The 22,254-nt window shown below is 45.1% G+C and overlaps 1 protein-coding gene across 1 annotated transcript in view; it reads left to right on the top strand.

Moving 5' to 3' along the window:
* The window catches only part of LOC138452700 (olfactory receptor 2G3-like), a 103,708-nt gene that overhangs the window by 21,797 nt on the left and 59,657 nt on the right, over positions 1-22,254 (top strand). The window contains exon 2 of the mRNA XM_069605047.1: positions 2,178-2,419. Within this exon, the coding sequence (XP_069461148.1) occupies positions 2,178-2,419 (242 nt within the window). The remainder of the gene's footprint in view (positions 1-2,177; positions 2,420-22,254) is intronic.

The raw sequence follows: 22,254 nt of genomic DNA, 5'->3' as shown, positions 1-22,254 counted from the left end.
GATGGGAGTTAGTGCAAACACTCAATGCCACTGCAAAGTGGCTCAATGCAGTTAAGGAGGAGCTGAGAGCTGTGAGATTGATGTCTCTCCAAAATAGGTAGGTCCTCAACCTCCTCACTGCCATGGAGGGGTATGTGCATAAATATGATCAAGTTGCTGTACCTTTACACCAGCACACAATGAGCCAAATGTGAGGTTGACAGAAGCTATAACGTCCTTGCAGGACTTATACGCAAACATGGTGCAGGAGACTGAGAAAACTGAAGATAAGGTTTGGTTTGAGTACTTGTTCTCAGGGGTTCCCACCTGGATAGGTAATGCATTTAAAATACTAGTGGCAATATTAGTATTGGTACTGACTGGCCTCAGTGTCCTGCAATATATCATGAGTCAATATAGAAGAGCAGGGAAGAAAATAGTGGAGAAACACATGTTGAAAATTGTGATGGTCAGGGATAGCATGGTATATGTTCACACTCAAACAGATGAACAAACCCACATGCACAGTATATAGAGGCCAATTGGGCACCCTGGTACAAAATATGAACACCCATTAGATCCTGAATGCTATACGCAACACTGGGTGTATTGTGAAGGATAGTTGTTTATGAAATGTAGCCTAGAAGAATATGTGGAACAGGGAGGTGACTCAAGGGGGGTCCATAGGATTTGGATCCCTAAATTTGGATATGAGATGATGAAGGAAAATGGTTATTAGGTCAATAAATTGACCAGAGGGGGAGGTTAATAGTGCAGATTAGATCAGCACCAGGTTTGGTCTACTGGTGAACAAAGGTACGAGCTGAGATGTGACCTGTAATCGTTAGTTTAACCGTTAGTAGTAATGTAACCATCATAAAGAATAGAATAGTTTGTGCCACACAATTAGGGTATGAAGTAGGGTGATCTTACAAGAGATGGGAAAGGTTGCCAAACACACAGATAGGGTATAGGTGGGCATAGGTTGAAGAATACATTGACAGGGAATCAACTGTGGCATCATGCAGTGTATAAGACTTGAAGAACATTAACATGGTGTAGAAAAAGCCAAAGTACCGCCCTCTATTTACTGTCATCATTTAGAAAAACAGTGTAGGGCCTCCATTCTGAAATACTGAATTTCGAAACTAAAATTGCTCTGCACACAATTTCATGCTTCACAGTGTTTAGTCAGAAACCCAGGCATGAAGGTCAGGGCAGTCAAAATCATACTAGATAACGTTGCTCAGAAGCACACAGTATGCAAGTATACAGTTAATTTGCTTCTATTGGTAACAGCAAGAAAGCACAGATAGCTTTGATCTCCAGGTGTAAATAGCTACCATGCCAAACAATTTCCTAATGAATAAATGCATAGTGTTCTCATTGGTTTCTGAATGTGCACATGGGGCAGGATAGCACATTATTCAATAAATAGATGAAAATGAGTTCTGAACAGTGGACTTTTACCATGGGATCGGGACAGGTATTGTTTATTCCAGGCTCAGCTAAATAGTGCACCTGCTACTCCCTTTGTACAACAAGACAGAGGGATGGTATGCCAAGGTCACAAACAAAATGGCCTATAAGGCCTCAAGACTGGGAACGAGAAAGAAGTGACTTTTTCAAATTGAATTATAACTGTCTGTTCTTCTCTCCTTCCTTACAACACACCCTGACACCACATTAAAGTGTCCAAGGTCAGATGAGCAATTGTTAGCCAATCAGGACCTTGTCCACCATGTTGGCTAGTGTAGTAGAATGCCAACCAATTATATGATAGAACGATATGTACAATTTTTAGTAGGACAAGCTTAGGAGGAGCTTTGAGTTATGGAATACCCAATACAAGTAGCCTTCACCTTTGGAATGTATAGGTGTTATATCTCACTACCCAATAGAATGAGTTAATAAATGTATTTTTCTTATCATTATACATGATGTCATTTGGGATGTGTATTTGGCTTAAAGCCTATGTTCTATATTCCAATGTTGAGAATGCTATTGTGTGTTTTTTACCCGATCGTTCACGTTTGAATAAAGCTGGGTATTTTCATGCACTTGCTGTTACTCCATTTCTTGAGTTCTTTTTGTTATTGGTTATCGATAATTGATTGAGACCACCTTTACACCAATGATAAATTAATGTGTTACTCTTATTTTGGTTAATCTCAACTGAATATTTTATGTTTTTGCAGATACTGTAAAAACCCTTATGGAAGGCAGAAATCAAACCCAGATTGCCACGTTCATCCTCAAAGGATTCTTCTATCATCCAAAGACCAAGACAGTGGTGTTTGTGCTGCTTCTGATAGTCTATCTGGTCACCTTGATTGCAAACAGCCTTTTCATCCTTGTGGCTCTGGTCGATACTCGTCTTCACTCACCGATGTACTTTTTTCTATGTAACCTGTCAGTTTTGGATCTCTGCTATTCATCGGTTAGTGGCCCTACCTCATTGCAGGGACTTTTGGTAAATAGCATTACAATTTCCTATTCTCAATGCATTGCACAAATGTACTTGGCCCTATCCTTGGGTCAAACGGAATGTTTCCTTCTGGCAGTGATTGCGTTGGATCGCTATGTTGCTATCTGCCACCCCTTACGTTATCACGAGATTATGAACACTAGAGTCTGTATCAAGCTTGCCATTGCCACTTGGATGTCTGGATTTCTCTACTCTTTATCCTCTGTGATCGTCCTTCCACTGGTGGATTTCTGTGGACATAACATCATTGACCACACATACTGTGAAGCAGAAGCTGTGGCACAATTATTCTGCTTAAAATTCCATTTCATTGACATCATGACACCTGTTTTGGCTTTTGTCAGTCTTGTGTCCCCAATTTCTTTGATCCTTTTCACCTATTTTCAGATCATTGCCACCATCTTGAGGATGCCGACGGCTGAAAGCAGGCACCAGGCGTTCGCTACCTGTGGGTCTCACCTCGTGGTTGTTACTCTATTCTTTGGAACAGTCATGGGGAATTATTTTATGCCTAAGTCAAGGGTCTCATCAGAGGAACACAAAGCAATATCAATATTTTACTCCCTCGGGGTTCCAGCTCTAAACCCCCTCATTTATACACTGAGGAACAAGCAGGTGCACGGGTCCATGAAGAAACTTTATAATCTGACCAAGTCCTAGGAAATGTTCAAAACGCAAATCTGACCCTGTGTTACAGAGTCTCTTACCCGGAAGGAAGGGGTGTTGTATGGAAGGATCAGGCTGCACTTTCAGTCCTAGAAGAGTCTCGAAAAGAAAGGGAACTGCCAGATGCCATCTCTTCATGCTATTTGACTAAGCCAGAGATCCTGACACTCTGCTTGGAAAGTCGGTAGCAACATGCAAAGTCTCATTGCATTTCTTTCCCTCTGTCAGGGACATGATGACTGATGCAAAACACACAGTAGTTCAGTCTCTCTTGAGACTCGAAAAATCAAAGCAAAAATATTGAGGCTAATTTGACAAAAATGCCCTTCCCATAAGCACCTACTACCAATTGCCTCTCAGATTCCATCAATAGCACACACTTTATTGCCATGGCTTTTTCGGCAGCATTATTATCAGACAATGAACACACTTTAGTGTATTGGTCTAGCGTTATCAACTCTAAGACAGAGCATATAACTCTATGGATATTTCTGTCTTTTTCTTTGACCAGCATCTCTCGGGGGTGACTTGATATTGATATTTTATTTCTATTGCACTCGTACACAAGTGTTTCAGAGCGTGACAAGGGAAGGGAGGGAACAGGGGAGAACAAAGCAGTGATATTACTAGGCCCAGTGACAATGAGAACGCTCAAGTGCATGGGAGAGGGGGAGGGGAGTGCACTGAAGGGGGAGAAGTGGAAAGTGCGAAGCAATGGAGAAACAGATAAATAACACTAAATAAATAAATAATATAGGCAACACACAGAGGTAGTGCAGCCAGCAATTTGCAAGTGCTAGGTTTAAGGCAGCAGACAGGGTAGGTCTGATAAGTGCAGGATGAAAAAGGGGGGCTATATGGGTACAGATACAGATCCCAGTGCAAATGGTGGGCCATAGGTAGTACGGGAGGGTCACAGGATGTGCAGGTACCTGAGCCCGGAGGACAGAGGGTGGCCAGGTGCACGGTGCCAAGAGAGAACAGATCGTCAGGGGAGAGGAGGAGGGAAGGCAGAAGAAAAGAGGAAGGTCTTGAGGTGCTTCCGGAACCGGCGATGATTCTCCTCAAGTTTTAGAGTGGCAGGGAGGCTGTTCCAGAGGGAGACCCTAGCCGAAGACAGCAATCTATCCCCAGCTCATGTCTTTAAAAAACAACTGACCCTGAGAGTGTTAGAGGTAGAGGAGCGAAGAGCTTCAGAGGGGAGGTATTTGCGGAGGGATAGTGAAGGTATTTTGGACCCAGGCCCCAGAAAGACTTGTGGACAATGCAGAGGGTTTTGAATTTAATCCTTGCATCCACTGGGAGCCAATGGAGAGATTTCAGAGCTGGAGAGATACGATCCCAGCTTGAGGCCAAGGACAAGTCTTGCAGTCCTGTTTTGGATTATTTGCAGAGGGCAGAGAATAGAGGCAGGTAGATTTAGAAAGAGGTTGTTACAATAGTCCAAGCTAGAGAGAACCAAAGCCTGGGGCACCATGAACTTCTGGGGGAAGGAGAGGAAAGACAGAGTACCTCTGAGGAGGTGCAGTAAGAAGTTTGACTTTTTAGAGACCTCATAGATGTGGATAGACAAGGAAAGGGCGGAGTCAAAGATGACCCGAGGTTCTTAGCCTCGTAGGTGTGGGTAGGAGGAGGGCCAAGAGAGGCCGGCCATAGAGTGAGGGGAAAGGATGGTGATGGTGAGCCGATGAGGAGGATCTCCGTCCTGCTGGCATTCAGACAAAGATCATTGGCGGCACACCAATCTTGAATGGCAGTTAGGACACCAGAGATGAGAGATGGAGAGGAGGTGGCCAAGGACAGCCTGAAAATGAGTTGAGTATCGTCAGCGTAGCACTGGGAATTTGAGCAGAAGATGGCAATGCAGTGGGCGAGAGTTGCCAGGTATTGTTTGAAAAGCCAGGGCGAGAGGTTAGACCCCTGGGGAACCCACAGGGAGAGAGGAAGATAGATGATAGGAAGGACCCAAGTTGGACCTGAGAGGGTCAATAAGAGAGGAAAGAGGTCAGCCAGGCCAGAGCCTGATCAGTGATACCCAGGTTTTCATGGAGATGGTTGAGCAGGATGGTACGGTTGACCGTGTCAAAGGCAAAAGAGAGATCGAGGAGGATGAGGACAGACGGAATGTTAGAGTCAAGATTGGAGAGCATATCTTCATGGATGTTCAGGAGAGCAGTTTCCCTGCTTCTGGTAGCTCTGAATCCAGACTGGTGATCACGGAGACAGCTAACAGGTTAAGCTGAGAGATGGCCAACTTTTCCAGGAGTTTTCCCAGAAAGGTAGTAATGGAAATGGGGCGATAGCTCAACAAGAAGGATCAGCTGTGGGTTTCTTGAGAAGAGGGTGCACAAAGGAGTGCTTCAGATGGTAGGGGAAGTATCCTGAGGCAAAGGAGTGGTTGCAAAAATCAGCAAGGGCCGGAGAGAGGGTGTCAATGTGGTCCTTGATGGTTTTAGAGGAACAGGGATGAACCTGTTTTGACAAGACTTTCATAGATCGGACTTGTCTAGCGACCTTGTCAGGGAAGAAAAGAGGAAAGGAGGAGATGGATGGTGGAGGGGTGGCTAAACGAAGGTCAGCAAGCACAGATGGAGAGGAGAGGAGAGAGGTGGGGGTGGAGAGGGTAGACCGGATGTCCTTTTTTTTTCAATGAAGTGAGAGGCAAGGGCATGGCAAAGAGCCTGGGAGGCAACAGGAGGGGTAGAGACTGCAGCAGGATTGGCCAGCTCCTTGTAGATGTTAAAGAATGTGGCCGAGTTGTGAGATGCCGCATAGACATGAGCTTGGTGAGGACAGAGAGTCTGTATTGCCTTTGTAGCAGGCGACAGGCCAGTTTGTCAGAGGATGACAAGAAGACCTCCATTTCCCCTCAGCTGCCCTAAACTTACATTTTACATTATGTAGCCAGGTCAGAGTCATACCAGGGTTTGCAATTGGCTTTGGACTTCAAACGAATCCTCATGGAAGGGGCAAGAGAATTAAGAGTATCCGAAATTGAAGAGTAGAGCAGAGACATGGCTGTGTCAGGATGTGAGGGGGGGGTGTGGCGGCAAAAGCCTCAACTGACAAACTGAGCCAGATGTCCGAGAAGATGTCCGAGAAGGTAGGTGGCAGTGTTGGGGTAGGCTTGGCTTGGGGGGAAGAGAGGGAGAGATGAGAGGAGAGGAGGGAGTGATCGCTCCAAGAGAGAGGAGTGGTCAGAGGGATGGAGAGGAGGAGGTCAGAGGAGATCAAGACATTGAGTGTGTGCCCTGCAGAGTAAGTCGGGCCAGAGGGGAGGATGGACAGGGGAGAGGGAGTTGCATAGGCCACGGAAGAGTACAGAGGTGGAAAAAGGTGAGTCTAAATGTATATTGAGGTCACTGAGGAGGAGGAGTTGAGTGGTAGAGGCCAGGAGGGAGGAGGAGAGGTCCGCCCACTCAGAGAGAAAAGAGGTGATTTGACCAGGAGGCTGGTAGATGGTAGCCACAGGAAGAGAATGGGTAGGCGAGAGAGAGAGCCACAGACAAAGCCAGGGAACAATCCCTTAAGTGTTCATTTGTTATAGTTCCTAGAAAATCAACTGATAAAATCACTCCCAAGCCTCAATAAATGTGAAAACCTCAGTGATGTTCCAGTAAACCATACAAATGTGGTCCACAATGATGCCATTTACTTACTGTGGATGGACTAAGAGTTGCCAGTGAGCACAGGAGTGGAACTGATGAAGCTGATTGTTTCAACTCAGTATACTATCAACCCACATAAATTGAAGGGTACCACAAAATCAGTGGTACATGAAAATAGGCACTAATTCCACCAGCAGAATTAGTGCTGATGGAATTAGCACCAGTTTCCTGCTGTAATTCCTGACCCAAACACACTTTGCAGCACTGTGCTGCCGCTAATTGGGACATGCATCACCTCCTGCTCTGTCACAGGTTTTGACACTCTCCTCCTTGATGGCTACAATATCCTTTCCGAGCCCAGAACCATCCCACATGGAGGGGGAGTAGCTCTGATATTTCTGGAGTGGGTCCCTGCTTCTGTCATTCCTGCACAGGCCTACTCCACCTCTGCATACCTAATATTCAGTCTCTCTGTCTCTCATGGCCTCTCTCTGACTGTGGCCACAATCTACAGGCCAGGTTGCCCTCTTCCTCTCAGAGTGGGTGATCTCTCCTCGCCGTTATAGTCTCTCTCACCATTCTGCCTTCTGGTCTGATGCACTTTGCCGGACATACCTTGGATGTTCTCATCTCCTCAGACATCCCCCCTCTCTAACCCCCTAACCACTCCTCTCTCTCTTGGATTGACCATGATCTGCTCTCCTCTCACCTGAAACTCTCTGTTCCCCAGGCAAATCTCACAACAGCACTGCCACCTACCTTCTCAGTCATTCGTCCCATGAAGCGTATGTCAGTGGATGCCTTTGCATCTACTTTGTCTGCTCCACCTACTCCTGCGGCTGAATCACACCCTGACACAGCCCTCTCTAACCTGCATCTTTCTATCTCCAACACTCTTGACATCCTCGGCCCTGTCATGAGAATTTGTCTGAAGCCTACCTCCAAGTGCGACTTTTGGTATGACTCTGACCTTGCCACCCTGAAATGAAAGTGCAGGGTGACTGAGAGGAAGTGGATGGATTCAGGTGCATCATCTGAAAAATCTGGCCTGCCGCCTGCTCAAAAGGCAATACAGACTCTCTGTCCCCTTCAAGAAGAGAGTCCACATTCAAGCCTGCATCTCTGCGGCCTCTAGCAACACAGGTAAACTGTTTAGAATCTGCAAGGAGCTGGCCAATCATTCTGCATTCTCTACCTCTCCTGTTGCCTCCCATGCCCTCTGTATGTCTCTGGCCTCCCACTTCACTACTAAAACTCAGGAAATCCTCTCCTCATGCTCCCCTTCCCCCCCGCTATCTCCCTTGGCCCCCTAGGGCGTCTCTCCGTCTTCTCCTCCTTTCGCCTCTTTCTCTCTCACTATACCTGATGATGTTTCAAGACAAGCCCAATCTATGAAGGTATCATTCAAAAAGGTGCTCCCCTGCTCCTCCGGAACCATCAAGGACCACATTTACACCATCACTCCAGCCTTGGCCTATTTCTGCAATTACTCTTTTACCACAAGATCTTTCTCTTCTCTTCTCAAGCACTCCCTTGTGCACCTCCTCCTAAAAATGCCTTCTGCCGATACTACACGTCCGGCTAAGTATCACCCGAACTCTATCACCCCTTTTATGGGCAACCTCCTGGAAAGTCAGGCCATCTACCAGCTTACTAATCACAGTGAATCTGTTGGTTGCCTCCATGACCATCAGTTTGGCTTCAGAGCAGCCAGAGGCATGGGAACTGCTCTCCTGACCTGTTCTCTAATTTTGACTCCAACCTTCCTTCTGTCCTCATCCTCCTTGACCTTTCCTCTGCTTTTGACGCAGTCAATCACACCATCCTGATCAACCATCTCTCTCTCCATGTGTGGCGTTCCCCAAGCCTCAAACCTTGCACACTGGCTCTTCAATGTCTACTTGGCCCCTTTGGCCCTCCAAATTTCCACCTTCTACCCTAACTTTCAGTGTTATGCAGATGACACTCAGCTCTCTATCAGGCTCCCTTCAGCTTCCTCTACTGCCTCACTCATTCCTGACTATCTATCCATGATTCAGGATTGGGGCACCTCCAATGATCTCTGTTTCAATGCCTATAAAAAGTAGATCCTTCTCATTGGGATTCCTGCTCCCGCTTTCCCTCTCTTGCTCTGGCTGCCCTCCTTCAGCCCTCTTTCCTCATCTTCCTTTTGAGGCAAAAAAACCTGTCTGTTTCGACTTCACTCTGTCATCTTCTCTCCTCACATCACAGACATTGCCAAGAAGTCCCACTACCAGCTGCACCTTCTCAGAGGTATTCTTCCTTTTCTAACTTTCCTCCAGAAACTCAATATCTCGGGAGCCCTGGTTCACTCTAGGCTGGACTACCACAACAGCCTCTTCCTCAGTCTTCCCTCCTCTTCTCTCCACCCTCTGCAATTAACCAGAACAAGACTGCAAGACTTGTCCTTGGCCTCAAGCCCAGAGACCATAGCTCTCCTGTGCTGACACCTCTTCACTGGGTCCCAGTTGTGGCAAGGATCAAGTTCAAGACCCTCTGCATTGTCCACAAGGCTTTCTGGGGCCAGGGACTGCACTAAATACAACTCTCTGTTCCACAATAACTTTGTTCTCGAACCCTTTGCTCAGTTACCTACAACTGAATGAGGGTCATATGCTTCTCCAGGCCGAACGTGGGGGGGTAGATCTCGCTGCTCTGCAGGTGCCTCCCTCTGGAACAGCCTCCCTGAATCTCTCAAACCTGAGCCAGATCACCTGAAGTTCTGGAAGCAGCTCAAGACCTTAGTTTTCTCCTCTGCTTACTCTCCTCCCTCCCCTGCTGACCAACCTGCCTGCTGCAATGAGAAACCAAAGGGTGCCTCACTTGCTAGTCCCGGGAATCTCCCTCTTAGCAGGCTAGGACATGGTTATTGCCTTTGGATCCAGACACTGGGGGTGGACCAGTGCAAGAGGATCACCTGGGTGAGGGATCTTTGGGGAGTGGAGATGAGGCAAACAATGGTATCCCACACTTTTCCGTGCCGTTATCCCGTCCGATAGTATAAGATTCTCTGGCATTCCAATTTCCCCCCTTTGTATACAAACACCGGGCCCAGATAGAAGAGGCCTGAGTGGAAAAAAAGCTAACACTCAGATACCTCATCGGACATGTCCCGTTTATAAGGTCAGGCAATGTCAGGCACTTGACCTTAATTACATACATCTGATACCCATTAGCTCCCCCCAAACGGATAAAAGGCAGAACATTGAGGCACACTCTGAGGAAGGTGAGACACAAGAAGGAGCAGATATTCCAGGGTGAAGGCAAGCCCAATAGAGTAGGATGACCGATTGAGCGACCAGAGTGAGAGGTAGAAAAACCCTAAAGATCTCTGCAGGAGGTTGTTGCCTCCAAGCAACTGTGAAGGATACACAAAGAAAGCCTGTTCCCAGAAGAAGGCTGCATTGTGTTTCAAGGAAGCCAGCAAACCTCCCGGGTTAACGCCAGAGTTGGGGAGTCGAGGCCAAGCCTGTGGTATCAACTTTGACTCCTGAAGCAAAGCTGCAAGGAAAGGAAAAAGAATGTACCCAATCGGTGAGTTGGCAAAAAACATGAAAGGCCGGTTTGTGCCAAGCAAAGATTGAAGCTGCAACAGTGGATCTCACTATAGAAGGTTGCACGTTTGCTGATGAGACGCAAAATAAAGTGAAACAATAGCACATTTTATACTAGCTTATAACTTTGGAGCCAGTGATAAGTGTAACAGAGTTGTCTGGTGGAAAGAAAGATCCCATTCGAAAGTCTCTGCGAAATGCGTGATGTCACATTAGAAAGCAACAAAGTGAATGAACTCTGAAATGTGCCATTATCATTAATTCCAACGAAAGGGGAAGTTAAAAGGTGAATGCTTTAAAGAGAAAGATTTCTTTGAACTTTCCTAATTGTGTTGTGAAACTAGCAAGACCAAGATACACTGGTCTAGATAACGAAAGGGAGAGCGGAAATGAAAGTCAAAGTGGTCCTGCAGAGGTCTGTGAAAAAACCTTGCACACTCAAAAGTCTTCAACATAAGCAAAAGGTTATAGCCTGACTGAGGGAGACTTGGAATGTGAAATAAGTTAGGGGAAGGAAACCCCTGACAAACTTGAATTAAGCTTGGGGAAGGAAACCCTGTGAATTGAAAGGTCAGGGCCTGATTGAGAGAGACCTATGTTGATCCAAAAACAAGTGACTTTAACATGGAAGGCCAAGCTGGCCGTGACTCACATTTTTAACTGCCTTTTGATAAACTGAGTAGAGTGTGTCCTCCTTTCCATGTGTGCTGCCTTACTCTGTCCTGTCCAGCATTGGGAGGAGAGCTGACTCAGCCACCCTGATCATTTATGTCATAACACTGACTTTCCTTTGCATACATATTCCCCTTTACACATTTCTGTAAAAGAGATAGGGCCGGCATTAGGTTTTTTAGTATAGGCCATTTGACAAAGATTGTCTAGGACTGTTTTTTCTTTGGTTTCTCATGGTAGAAACTACTCCCATCATAGCTATAGGGCAAAGTAGGATTTTTTAAAACGCCAATTATTTAACACCGTTTTTTGAAACTTGTAGCTCTTGTGTCAGAGTCATACTTGTGATACCTTACCTCACCTGCACTACCCTCTGGGTCCCACAGGATATCAGGCCCCTCCTTGATTACTCTCCCCTGCACTGCCTTCGGACCAACTGTAACCTCTACAGTCCCCTGCCTCCTGGCACTTACCCAAAGCCTCGCTGACCTAGCTGCACTTAGATCATTGCTGCCCTGATTGCACTTACCTCCTCCCCTCACCCTTGAACTCCCCCCTCTCCTGCACCTTGCACTGTTGCACTTGCACGATTTGAATTTCTCAAGGCCTAGTAAGATTGTTTGTCTTGTCCTCCCCTACTCTTCCCTCCCTTGTCTGATCATGCCTAGAAGCACTTGTGTACAGGCGCGTTATAAATGCAATATCATATCATATGATATCACTCTTTGATCAGCCCTGCCCTACCATACTACTGTTTAAAAAATCTGAATCCATGTTTTCCTTATTGTTACCTGCAGCAGATACAGTCAGTAACAACTTTTCATCTGATACCTCTTTTCCCGCCTCACCACAATCATAGGTTCATCAAAACCTGTTGCATTATGTAAAGGGATTGATGTCCAATCAATAGGGCTTTAAGCCTTAGTGGGCGCTGCATTCATAGTGTGAGTAGGCCCTACCCCTTTTTGACCAACTAAGGGACTCACATTGGGGTAAGAATGCCCATTGAGGACTTGACTTGCAGTTGTGAAAAATCCCTCCCACAAATGTATTTTTGCACACAGGTCCTTTAGTACCAAACAGACCTCACGCATTTCAAAGTTAAGGATATCGTAGCCCCTATAAATGGAACTCAACAAACAAGATAACACTGGAACTGGCATTGCGTCCACAATTTGCTACACTGACCTATTACAAGCATGATTAGAACTTAAACCATTTTCCTAAATTTTATGAGATGCTGCCTGTATAGGGTCATTTAGGGAGCATGGTGAGGATATAGCTTCTAGAATCCTGATTTAACCCATCCAAGCAATTCATGTTACCCCAAATTGTACTTTCTGAACTTATTTCAATTACTGATCCCATGTCTGTTTGAACATCAGAGCGGTGTAGCAACACCTCAGTAATGTCATCTAGTCCATGCAAATTATTTGATTTGAAGTCTAAATATAGCTGCACCCGCTTGCCTAGTTCATGGGAAATCACAGGCAGTAATATTGAGACATCAGAAACCATGTTGGCATGGCCTTCAATGCTCAGATCTTCGATGTCTATATCATGAATCCCTCTATCCTCAGCCCCCACTGCAACCGGTTCTCCTTGAGTGAAGAGAGGACCCCTTATCAGACCTACCCATCCTGCTGCCTTAAACCCAGCACTTGCCACTTGCTGGCTGCACTCCCATTGTTGGTTGCCTTTGTATTTATTAATTTATTATTATTTATGTTTTTTCCTCCTCGCTCCACACTCTCCTTTTATTCCCCCTTCCATGCACTTCTCCCCCTCCCTCTAACATGCACTTGCGTGTTCCCAATGTCACTGGGCCTAGTGAGATTGTTGTTTTTGTTCTCCCCTGTTCCCCTTCGCTGCCTTGTCGCGCTCTGAAACGCTTGTGTATGAGCGCAATATAAATAAAATATCAATATCAAAGTTCGAACCCTGCCTTTATAAATAAACTCCCATCTATCGGTCCACGCGGCCACATCCTTTGCAAGTAGCATCCTATGGAGCAATAGTTCTGCATTAGCTTCATAGCACTGGCTAAGAGGGTTCACCACATCAGCCCCAACCGGATCTGTCCCCGGTTGTTCACTGCATCGCTAGATTCTTCGAGCTGTATGCATACAGTTAGTTTGTTTTTCTCTGTATCACTGTGATGGGCGTTGTTTAAGTATCTTGGTAGAATATTCGAGTATAATGCCTCTTTATAATGCACCAATAAAACATCCCTAATATTAGAGTAGCAACTTTTCATATATCCCAATCTATCAGGGGTGTGGGAGTCGTCCGATTTTCTAACTGACGCTTGTCCACCAGATACATTTTATGGGTGTGTTCCATTATTGACCATCGAGCAAGCTGGTGAATAGCGGTAAGGCTATGCCTATGAGCGATCGTATAACCCCCCGGATTGAGAGAGACCACTTTTCTTTTAGCCCTTAACGATATTTGCTTATTGCACAGTTTCTTGATGACCATCTTTTTCTTTTTCATCACACTTATTTGACGGTGTGTTAGGGTGACATGTTCCTTTAAAGTGTTCTGAGCAAACTCTGCAATAGCGGCCACCAAGTCTTTGGAGTCTGCAGCTAAAATGGCCTTGTGTTTTTGAGGGGTGGTATGTACAAGCATTTTCAACAGCGCAATGTTTCTTTGTATTGTGTGTTAACATGGTGAAGGCGCAACCATGTACTGAGGCGATTTTGCGCTTAATGTTGTTTTTTAGATGTCTTTCTCTGGATATAAACAGCATGCACCTACGGTGGAAAGATATCAGTGTTCAATCTATAATCCTCAAGAGTGATTGTTTTTAAATAAACCAGGAGATATCCATAGGGCTTACATGTCGCGTCTTCAAAAGCTTCCATGAAAAAATGCATTTTGGTCAGATTCATCTGGTGGGTTATCACTGCAAATTACTGTTTATCCTGGGGGTTTTTGAATAACACTATATAGGTAGCGTTTAGTGTTATCGTTCTGTTACTCTGCCCACATGTTAAATATTTTTTGCACAATGTAACACACGCTCAGATTGCTGTGATGGGAATACTGATTAAAGGCTTTTTCTTTTTCGGCATTCATCAAATGATCTACAATAATCATATTCAACATGCTTGGCGGTAATAAATGATAGCCGCTGAGACTCTCGGGCATACCTTCTACAAAAAGTGTTTGTACTGCTGTTTCAGGTTGTTGTAAAGGGTTGCCAGCATATGTAAAACCAAATAATATTTTTGGGGGCACGTGTGATCACAGTGTGGGATTTCCTAAAGGTTTTTGACAAAATACCTCTTGCCACAGCTGAAAGGGCACATGTGAAGTGGAGTTGTAGCCTCATATCCATAATGACAAATACTTGCACATTAGTGTAGTATGCGCAGATATCCAAGTACAAACCTCTCTGAGAATTTTAATCACATCGAATGGCGCGCCTTTCAAGCTTCTATATCAAGTTGATATAACAAACATAACTATGTATGCGCACTTCTACCCGTCGTTTAAGCTCTATGTCAAAAATGATAAATGAATTGTCATTCTTTACCTAGTACAAAGCTGTAAATAAACATGATATACATCTTGAAAACTGTATAAAACATGTACAATATATATCACACACAACATAGCTTTAGAAGTTATAACGAATCATTCAGCATATAGCGCCCCAGCCCAGCACAGTGTAAAACACACTGTTTTAGCATTTGCCAGACATTCCACTGCACCAGTTTCAGAAATAAGAGAAGAATATGGTGGTGTTGGAGCCACGGGGCCCCTTTGGATGAATCAAATGAACAACTCCATGTTGCAGGACCCCAGACACTCCTCAGGCCTGATGGGTGAACCAGAAACAACTTTGATCCTAGGGGCTTCCAGACATTCCTTAGGGCCCTCACAGAATGAATCAAAAACAAAGACATTCCATCAATGAACCAAAAACATCTGTGATCGTAGAGGCCCCTAGACATTCCTTGGGCCCTTACAATCAACTGCCAAGATGACCCATCCTTGGGGCATTTAAAACATTCATGATTTGTTGATCCCAAGAGAACCACGTGGGCCTGTTGATGAATTCACAAGAGAACTCTGTGGCATATACCCCCCAAATTCATTGTGCTTTACCGCTGTAACAACACTGTCGGACCCCATCCATGGGTCATTGAAACATTCCAAGTGTGCTATTGCATGCAGAAAAGACCCTGTGACAGCACCCTCAAAAGCCCCAGTAGAAACAGGTTGCATCATTCCATTCAGCTGGGGACATCCAAGATGTGTTGAACCATCTGCAAAAGCCCCCTCCCTGCTCCATCCTGCCATTCATGCATTGCTGAATCACTTGCTTTGCAATTCACACCCAGAGATTGAGATGCCTGTGCCATCTGGGTGTTGTAGGCCATTTCTATAAACACAGATAAAGATAGAATCAGAACCAGAATATAAGATCATGAGTCTCAGCGGCATTAAAAATGTCAACTGCTTGTGTGATCTGTGACACATTTAGAAACCAGACATTCTTTTATAAAAGGTGCTGTTATATTTTAAAATCATGACACACAGTTATGAAAACAACATAGTAGCAACTATGTAACCATGGGCTGTGTGCCAGTTCCCAATGCCTCATGTCGCTTGTTTGCATAGTCCGAGACCAGCATTTAAAAAGATTAATTACATAAAACCACACGGCTTGTCATATTATTGTGCGTACCGTCAGCACTGTATGTGGCACTAGACCCTAGCCCCAAGGTTTTCATTTTACCCAAAGAATGTCCCTGATGCTGGAAACTTCGTAAACCAGCTCGACATTTAAAAAAGTGTAATTTCCTAAAAGCCAATGTGTCAAAGTAAAACAACATAAAATGCGGCTTCCAGAATGACCTTATCGCACCATCGCACCAGGCATATTCCAGAGACAATTTTTCCATTTGCAGGCACACTCTAACTTAAATATATAAAACTGTGTGCTGGCAGTTAATCGGGCCTGCAGATAAAAAATACACACAATTTGTTTTAAAAGCTCTATTTGATCCGTTAAATAAAAATGCACAGTGGTAGATTCTAGAACAAACTTTAATTTAAACTGCCTTACATACTGCCCTGCCCATAGAAAAACGCCTGTATTTTTCTTATCCTGCATATTAAATCGCCAGTCTAAAACACTTGTAAAGCAACAAACATAAAATGCATATTGCGGAAATACAGGCTGCCAGTTAAACCTCCCTGCAGCTTAGGAATAAGCATGTTTTGTTTTAAAATATCTGTTCGCAGCCATTCAATAAAGATTCGAGAACAAACTTTAAATAAACTGCCTTACATATTGCCCTGCCCATAGAAAAGCGCCTGTATTTTTCTTATCCTACATATTATACAGCTGGTCTAAAACACTTGGAACTACAGCATCTCAAACGCATATCTGCGCCTTGAGCCTCTTCATAGCGCTAGAAATACTCTTCTCTAACTTTCAATATTTTACACTTTTGAAATATAGCTCCCTGGTCAGAAAAACAGTTATTTAGAGTTACAAGCCTGTACATAAAGTCTAAGCACATTTGGTTTCAAATTATATGTGTTGTAAAGTGACCTTCTGTACACTTTAGCTGGTTCAACACTTATGATTTAATTTGAAGTTACTTAAGCTGTTACAATATAAACACCTTGAGGACACCACTGGGTCCCATCATCCATGCTGGCTTAGCTTCAACTGATAGTAAGTAGAACCTTGACATACACTCACAGGACAACATTCCACACTAGCACTCCAACATTCTCTCAGCTCATGAATACACAGACAAGCACTATACAACATATCTCCTTCCCATACAACCAACACACACACACACACACAACTGGACATTACAACACATCTCCCTTTCATATTACACACATATACACCCTCTCACAACAACATGGCACATTTGAAGAGGGTGTGATACCCCTCTTACCAACTGGGAATTTACTATTCCACCTCCGATAGATGGCGGCAGGCACGATCTCCCCACCTCAACTTTTTGAGTCATGACCCCTATTACCACCAGGAAACACTCCTTCTGCTAATGGATGCCAACAGGCGTGACCTAACCATCACTTATTCAAGGCATGAGCCCTCTTACCAACTGGGAAATTACTATTCTTCCTCTGATAAATGGCGGTAGGCATGACCTCTCCATCACACCTTTTTGGAGGCATAACCCCCTTTTCCCACCAGGAAACACTCCTTCTGCTAATGGATGCCAACAGGCGTGACCTTGCCATCACTGTTTGAGGCGTGATCTCTAACACCACATTTGGGAAACTACTTCTCCCTCAACTCTTAGATGGTTGCAGGCGGGATCTCCCCATCACACCTTCTTCAGGGCATGAGCCATCATATTGAGCGCTTAGTGCTCATCTTGGCTCCCAGGGTCCCTTCCTTTATGGGGCAGGCACGACCTCCCTGTTTCCTCATCGCAAAGGCACAACCTCAGCGTCATTGTTTGCGGGTACACGACTTTCCATATTCAGAGTATGTAGCATCAGACAGACGCTGGAGTGCTAGCAGCTGTGCACTTTAACGAAGGATGAAACACAGAATTGTATTTTTTGATTGAAATAAGTCAAATTTAAAAATGTATGACATGGTTTAAGAAATGCCACTGTGTTGGCTAGAATTGGTCATGCATGTAAGGTATGAATGCTAGTGGCACATGTCCCAAGTTTTCTGAAAATCCTCAAAAAGCTGCACCTTACTTACTGACATCTTTCAATGAAGGCTCAAACCACACGTGCACACATCCTTCCAAAGTTTCAACTTCTCATCTTGCTTTAGCATACCTCTTGCTCCAGGCTACTAACATTATATTACTTTAAACAGCCCTTCTTCTTTTAAAAGGATAGGTGACGCATTTCAGGCTTCTGCTTTATGCCCGCATTCCATGTAATATAAGATCGCACGTCAGCATCACAGCCAGACTGTTCCTTATTAGAGTTGCTGTATGGTGCTGCGCCATTCTCCCAGCACCATTGTGAGCTAAACCTTCTTACTTCATGTGCCGGCAAGTCATTTTTAATTGTTCACAGGCCAACAAGGATCTGCCCCTCTTCGGCTGCTGGAATCTTCACAATGTACCTCTGTTTTCTTATCTTACCATTATCCAGAGAAGGACTCCTCTACATCCGGATACCGTCCTTGTATAGTGAGTATGCACGGTGACATAGAAGGAACTTCAACCTTGTAACCATTGCATCGATCACGCGAAGGGTTCATTTTTCTGAAACAAACTTACATCAAGCGTAATCCCCCCCCGTGCGTCTGGCACGAGCTTTCATTCCACAGCCCTTCTGTGCTGTGTGGCTTTGAGGACAGGGAGGATCGTCTTTCTTTTCACCGCTGACTCTCTCAGCGGAGCACTGACGGCAACACTCTTCATAGAGACTCGGATGGATTCTGATCCCCTGCACCCCTACCGTCCTTCACCTATGCCAGCCCCTGTCACACCCACAGCAAGCATCTTAGAAAGCGACCCTCACTCCGAGGCACCAAATACCGGAGGGGTTTTACATATGCAGCATTTCTACTCTACACATAGCCTTGCCTCACAGCAAAGATGCTTCGTCTCAGGCTGCATCATGCTGGCCTTCAATATACTCTGCTCTTCCACTCTACTGCTTCTTAGGGCTGTGCTTAACTCCTTGCTGCCCTGTATACCCAGGTGGAACTTATTCTTCTTTTATCAACTTTGGAGCTGCACCAAGTTCTTGCTTCTCCAAACCTTTAACAACTGTGGCTTGACTTCATCTGGGGTTATGTTCCCCTCCCCTTATTCCTGCCTCTAGGTTCTGCGCAGGACCTCTTAAGCTCACACACTATTCTATTCCCTGGTTACAGTACAGGGACTTTACTTCATTACTCTTCCCCTTTGGATGCTGCGCTGGGATTCGCAAACTTCTCTCTAGGGCTTGGGGCTTATGCGTCTTTTAACTTCCCCGTTTCGCTGTTTCCACCCCTTAGTTGGGCTTTTCCTCACCTTATTTTTTTCTGCCCTGGGTGATGGGACTTACTTCCTTTTTGGGGGGCAGTGGTTCCTCTTCCTTTCTGCTCTCCCCCCCCTCAGCAGACTGCTTCTTTTTCTTCTTGGTTGCAGATTATAAGTGTCCTCATCGCCAATGTAGTAAAGTGACCTTCTGTACACTTTAGCTGGTTCAACACTTATGCTGGTTTAGCTTCAACTGATAGTGAGTAGAACCTTGACATACACTCACAGGACAACATTCCAACACAGACAAGCACTATATACAATATCTCCTTCCCTTACAACCAACACACACAACTGTACATTACAACAATATGTTTGCCCCATTTTCAAATAAAAATACACAGGACTAGAATCTACCACATACACTTTTAAAATGGTTTTCACATCTTGTTTAAAATATTGTACAATTTTTAAAACATTGCTATTTATGTACAAGCTTGCAGTAAATACATAGAATCAACTGTGATATTTCAAAATCATTACATGTACTCAGACTCAAATACAGGTAAACAAAACTCCTACCTCTCTCTTCTTTGGGATCGATGGTTCGGTTACCTTTTGGAGCAATGGGAAAATACCTAGAAACTGGTCCACCATCCGGCTTCGGAGAGTCCGACAGTGGTGGAGCCTCCAGGGAAAAACCCCTTATGGGGAAAAAACCCTGTGGAGGGCTGCTAGAGAGAGTAGTTTCCTGAGGACTGCTCCCTGACAGTGTTTCCGGTGGAGAATAATCAGCTCCTTAGGTTGAACTTCCCAATCTCCTCCAAACTCTATAAGTGCTTGGCACAAGTAGACATAGAGAGGAATTAATGACACAAAGGATAGATGTTACAGACACAAAGAGAGGATAAAAGGCTTACCCTAGGAACACCTAAATCAGGCCCGGAAGACCAGAGCGTTAAGTTCCTGGATGGCAGTTTTGGAGAAAACAGGGGGAATAGTTGCAAAGCCTAACAAAGTGTAAAGAATGAAAATTAGACGTAGTCTTTCCCCTCCCAATCCTGATCTTGTTAACTGAGAAGGAAAGTAACTTAGCTCACCTCCTGAAGGAGATTCTGGAGAGACTGACCCCCTGCTAGTACTGGGGAGAAGTAGGTAGCGTAATGGCCCCTGTAAAGAGATGAATGAATCCTTAAGAAAGAAGATTGTGATAAATGGAAAAATACTGGGTAAATCAAAGGAAATGCCACTGAAGGAAATCTGACTTCTATATAAAAGATTGTACCAAGACCTGCTTTCTAGAATCCTTGGAAGAAGGATCGTCTTGTAAAGACAGGGACTCCTCAGATTCCACTGAAAGCAGAAAAGAAGGCGTAGGATCTAAGCCGCGATCGGATGATTGCCTAAAGCGAACGGTAACGGTGTTTCAATAATAAGTAGGAGCAGAGAAACAGACACAGGATAACCACTTAGCTGTATGAGGAAAGAAGTGGAAAGGCTGCAGGTACGAGTGCGTACTTAGATCTGCGAAGCGCGGCTGGACTCTGTAAAGAGAGTAGCAATGCGCCGATGTGCAGGTGTTGGATACAGAAGTACTGCTCACCAGTCTGGGGGCATGTCTACAGCCTCTTCCTCATGTGGCCCAACGGCTATACCGTAACTTTCCGCAATGGGATTCTCCATGTTGGATGAGTAGAATGGACGCCGTACATCTCGTCCATTGTCCCAAGGTTCGTGTATTCCACGAACCTTCACATCAACACACTTTTTAAAAGTAGAATGCTTCTTTCGTCACCGGACTTTAAATGTCCGGGGGTCTTCATTTCCAGCTGTGGCTTGCAATTGTCCCGAAATCCGCAGGCAGAAATTCTCTTTCAGGTTTCCACGCCTCCACCCCTCCCGCTTATGAGAACAGTCCCCAAACCCCCATCTGGCCTATGATAATATTTCCTGTGCAGGCTGCTCGGCCCTTGGAATGGTCCATCAATGGTGAATAATTTACCATGAATGGCCTGAATAACTACTGATTACACACCTGCAGGATAGCTTTCAGTTGATTACAATAGCCTCTGGGAATTGTGACTTTACAATGAATGGGGCCATGCAGATACAGTCAAACCGGGCACATGGTGGCGCGTGATAGCCTCTGGGTTTCATTGTACATTTGGATCATTCTGATGTGGCTTCATTTCACTTGTAATAAACAGAGAAACCGAAATATTTGAGTAGGAGCTCTGGGCCTCGTGCGTGTGTCCTCATCTGTGATTCCTCTGCGCTGGTGACTTATGCAGCTCCATAAAGCCCTGCTGTGGCTGTGTTGCTGGATGTTGCATGCTTGGGCCTGTATTGCTGGAACACTGCTTTCTGCAGACCAGGGAGAGTGGTAGAATCCAGTGTCCTGGCATGTTGCATGCTTGAGCCTGTATTGCTGGAACACTGCTTTCTGCACAACAGGGAGAATGGTAGAATCCAGTGTCCCGGCATGTTGCATGCTTGGGCCTGTATTGCTGGAACACTGCTTTCTGCACAACAGGGAGAATGGTAGAATCCAGTGTCCCGGCATGTTGCATGCTTGGGCCTGTGTTGCTGGAACACTGCTTTCTGCACAACAGGGAGAATGGTAGAATCCAGTGTCCCAGCATGTTGCATGCTTGGGCCTGTGTTGCTGGAACACTGCTTTCTGCACAACAGGGAGAATGGTAGAATCCAGTGTCCCAGCATGTTGCATGCTTGGGCCTGTGTTGCTGGAACACTGCTTTCTGCACACCGGGGAGAATGGTAGAATCCAGTGTCACAGCATGTTGCATGCTTGGGCCTGTATTGCTGGAACACTGCTTTCTGCACAACAGGGAGAATGGTAGAATCCAGTGTCCCAGCATGTTGCATGCTTGGGCCTGTTTTGCTGGAACACTGCTTTCTGCACAACAGGGAAAATGGTAGAATCCAGTGTCCCAGCATGTTGCATGCTTGGGCCTGTGTTGCTGGAACACTGCTTTCTGCACACCAGGGAGAATGTGTTTCTGGAACACTGCTTTCTGCACACCAGGGAGAATGGTAGAATCTAGTGTCCCAGCATGTAAACTAACTGATGCTCGTACATGCTCATGAAGAGGTTAGCGAGAGCTAGAGCCTATTTAATGCCCATCGCAATTCCTCTTCTTAGATGGTAATTAGTATTTCTTTAAGCATTTGAACAAAATGCTAATGTGAGGCAGAGTCATTCCTAAATACATAGGGCCTCATTACACGGATGGCGGTGGACCAAGGTGCTATTAGTAAAATACCGGCACCGCCTTGGAGGAAATGGGAATTACCGCCCT

The sequence above is a fragment of the Ambystoma mexicanum genome, chromosome 4p, assembly GCF_040938575.1.
Source record: "Ambystoma mexicanum isolate Mex_15411 chromosome 4p, UKY_AmexF1_1, whole genome shotgun sequence".
Lineage (NCBI taxonomy): Eukaryota > Metazoa > Chordata > Amphibia > Caudata > Ambystomatidae > Ambystoma > Ambystoma mexicanum.
Note: the sequence above shows the minus strand (reverse complement) of the source record. Positions and strands in the feature narration are given on the sequence as shown.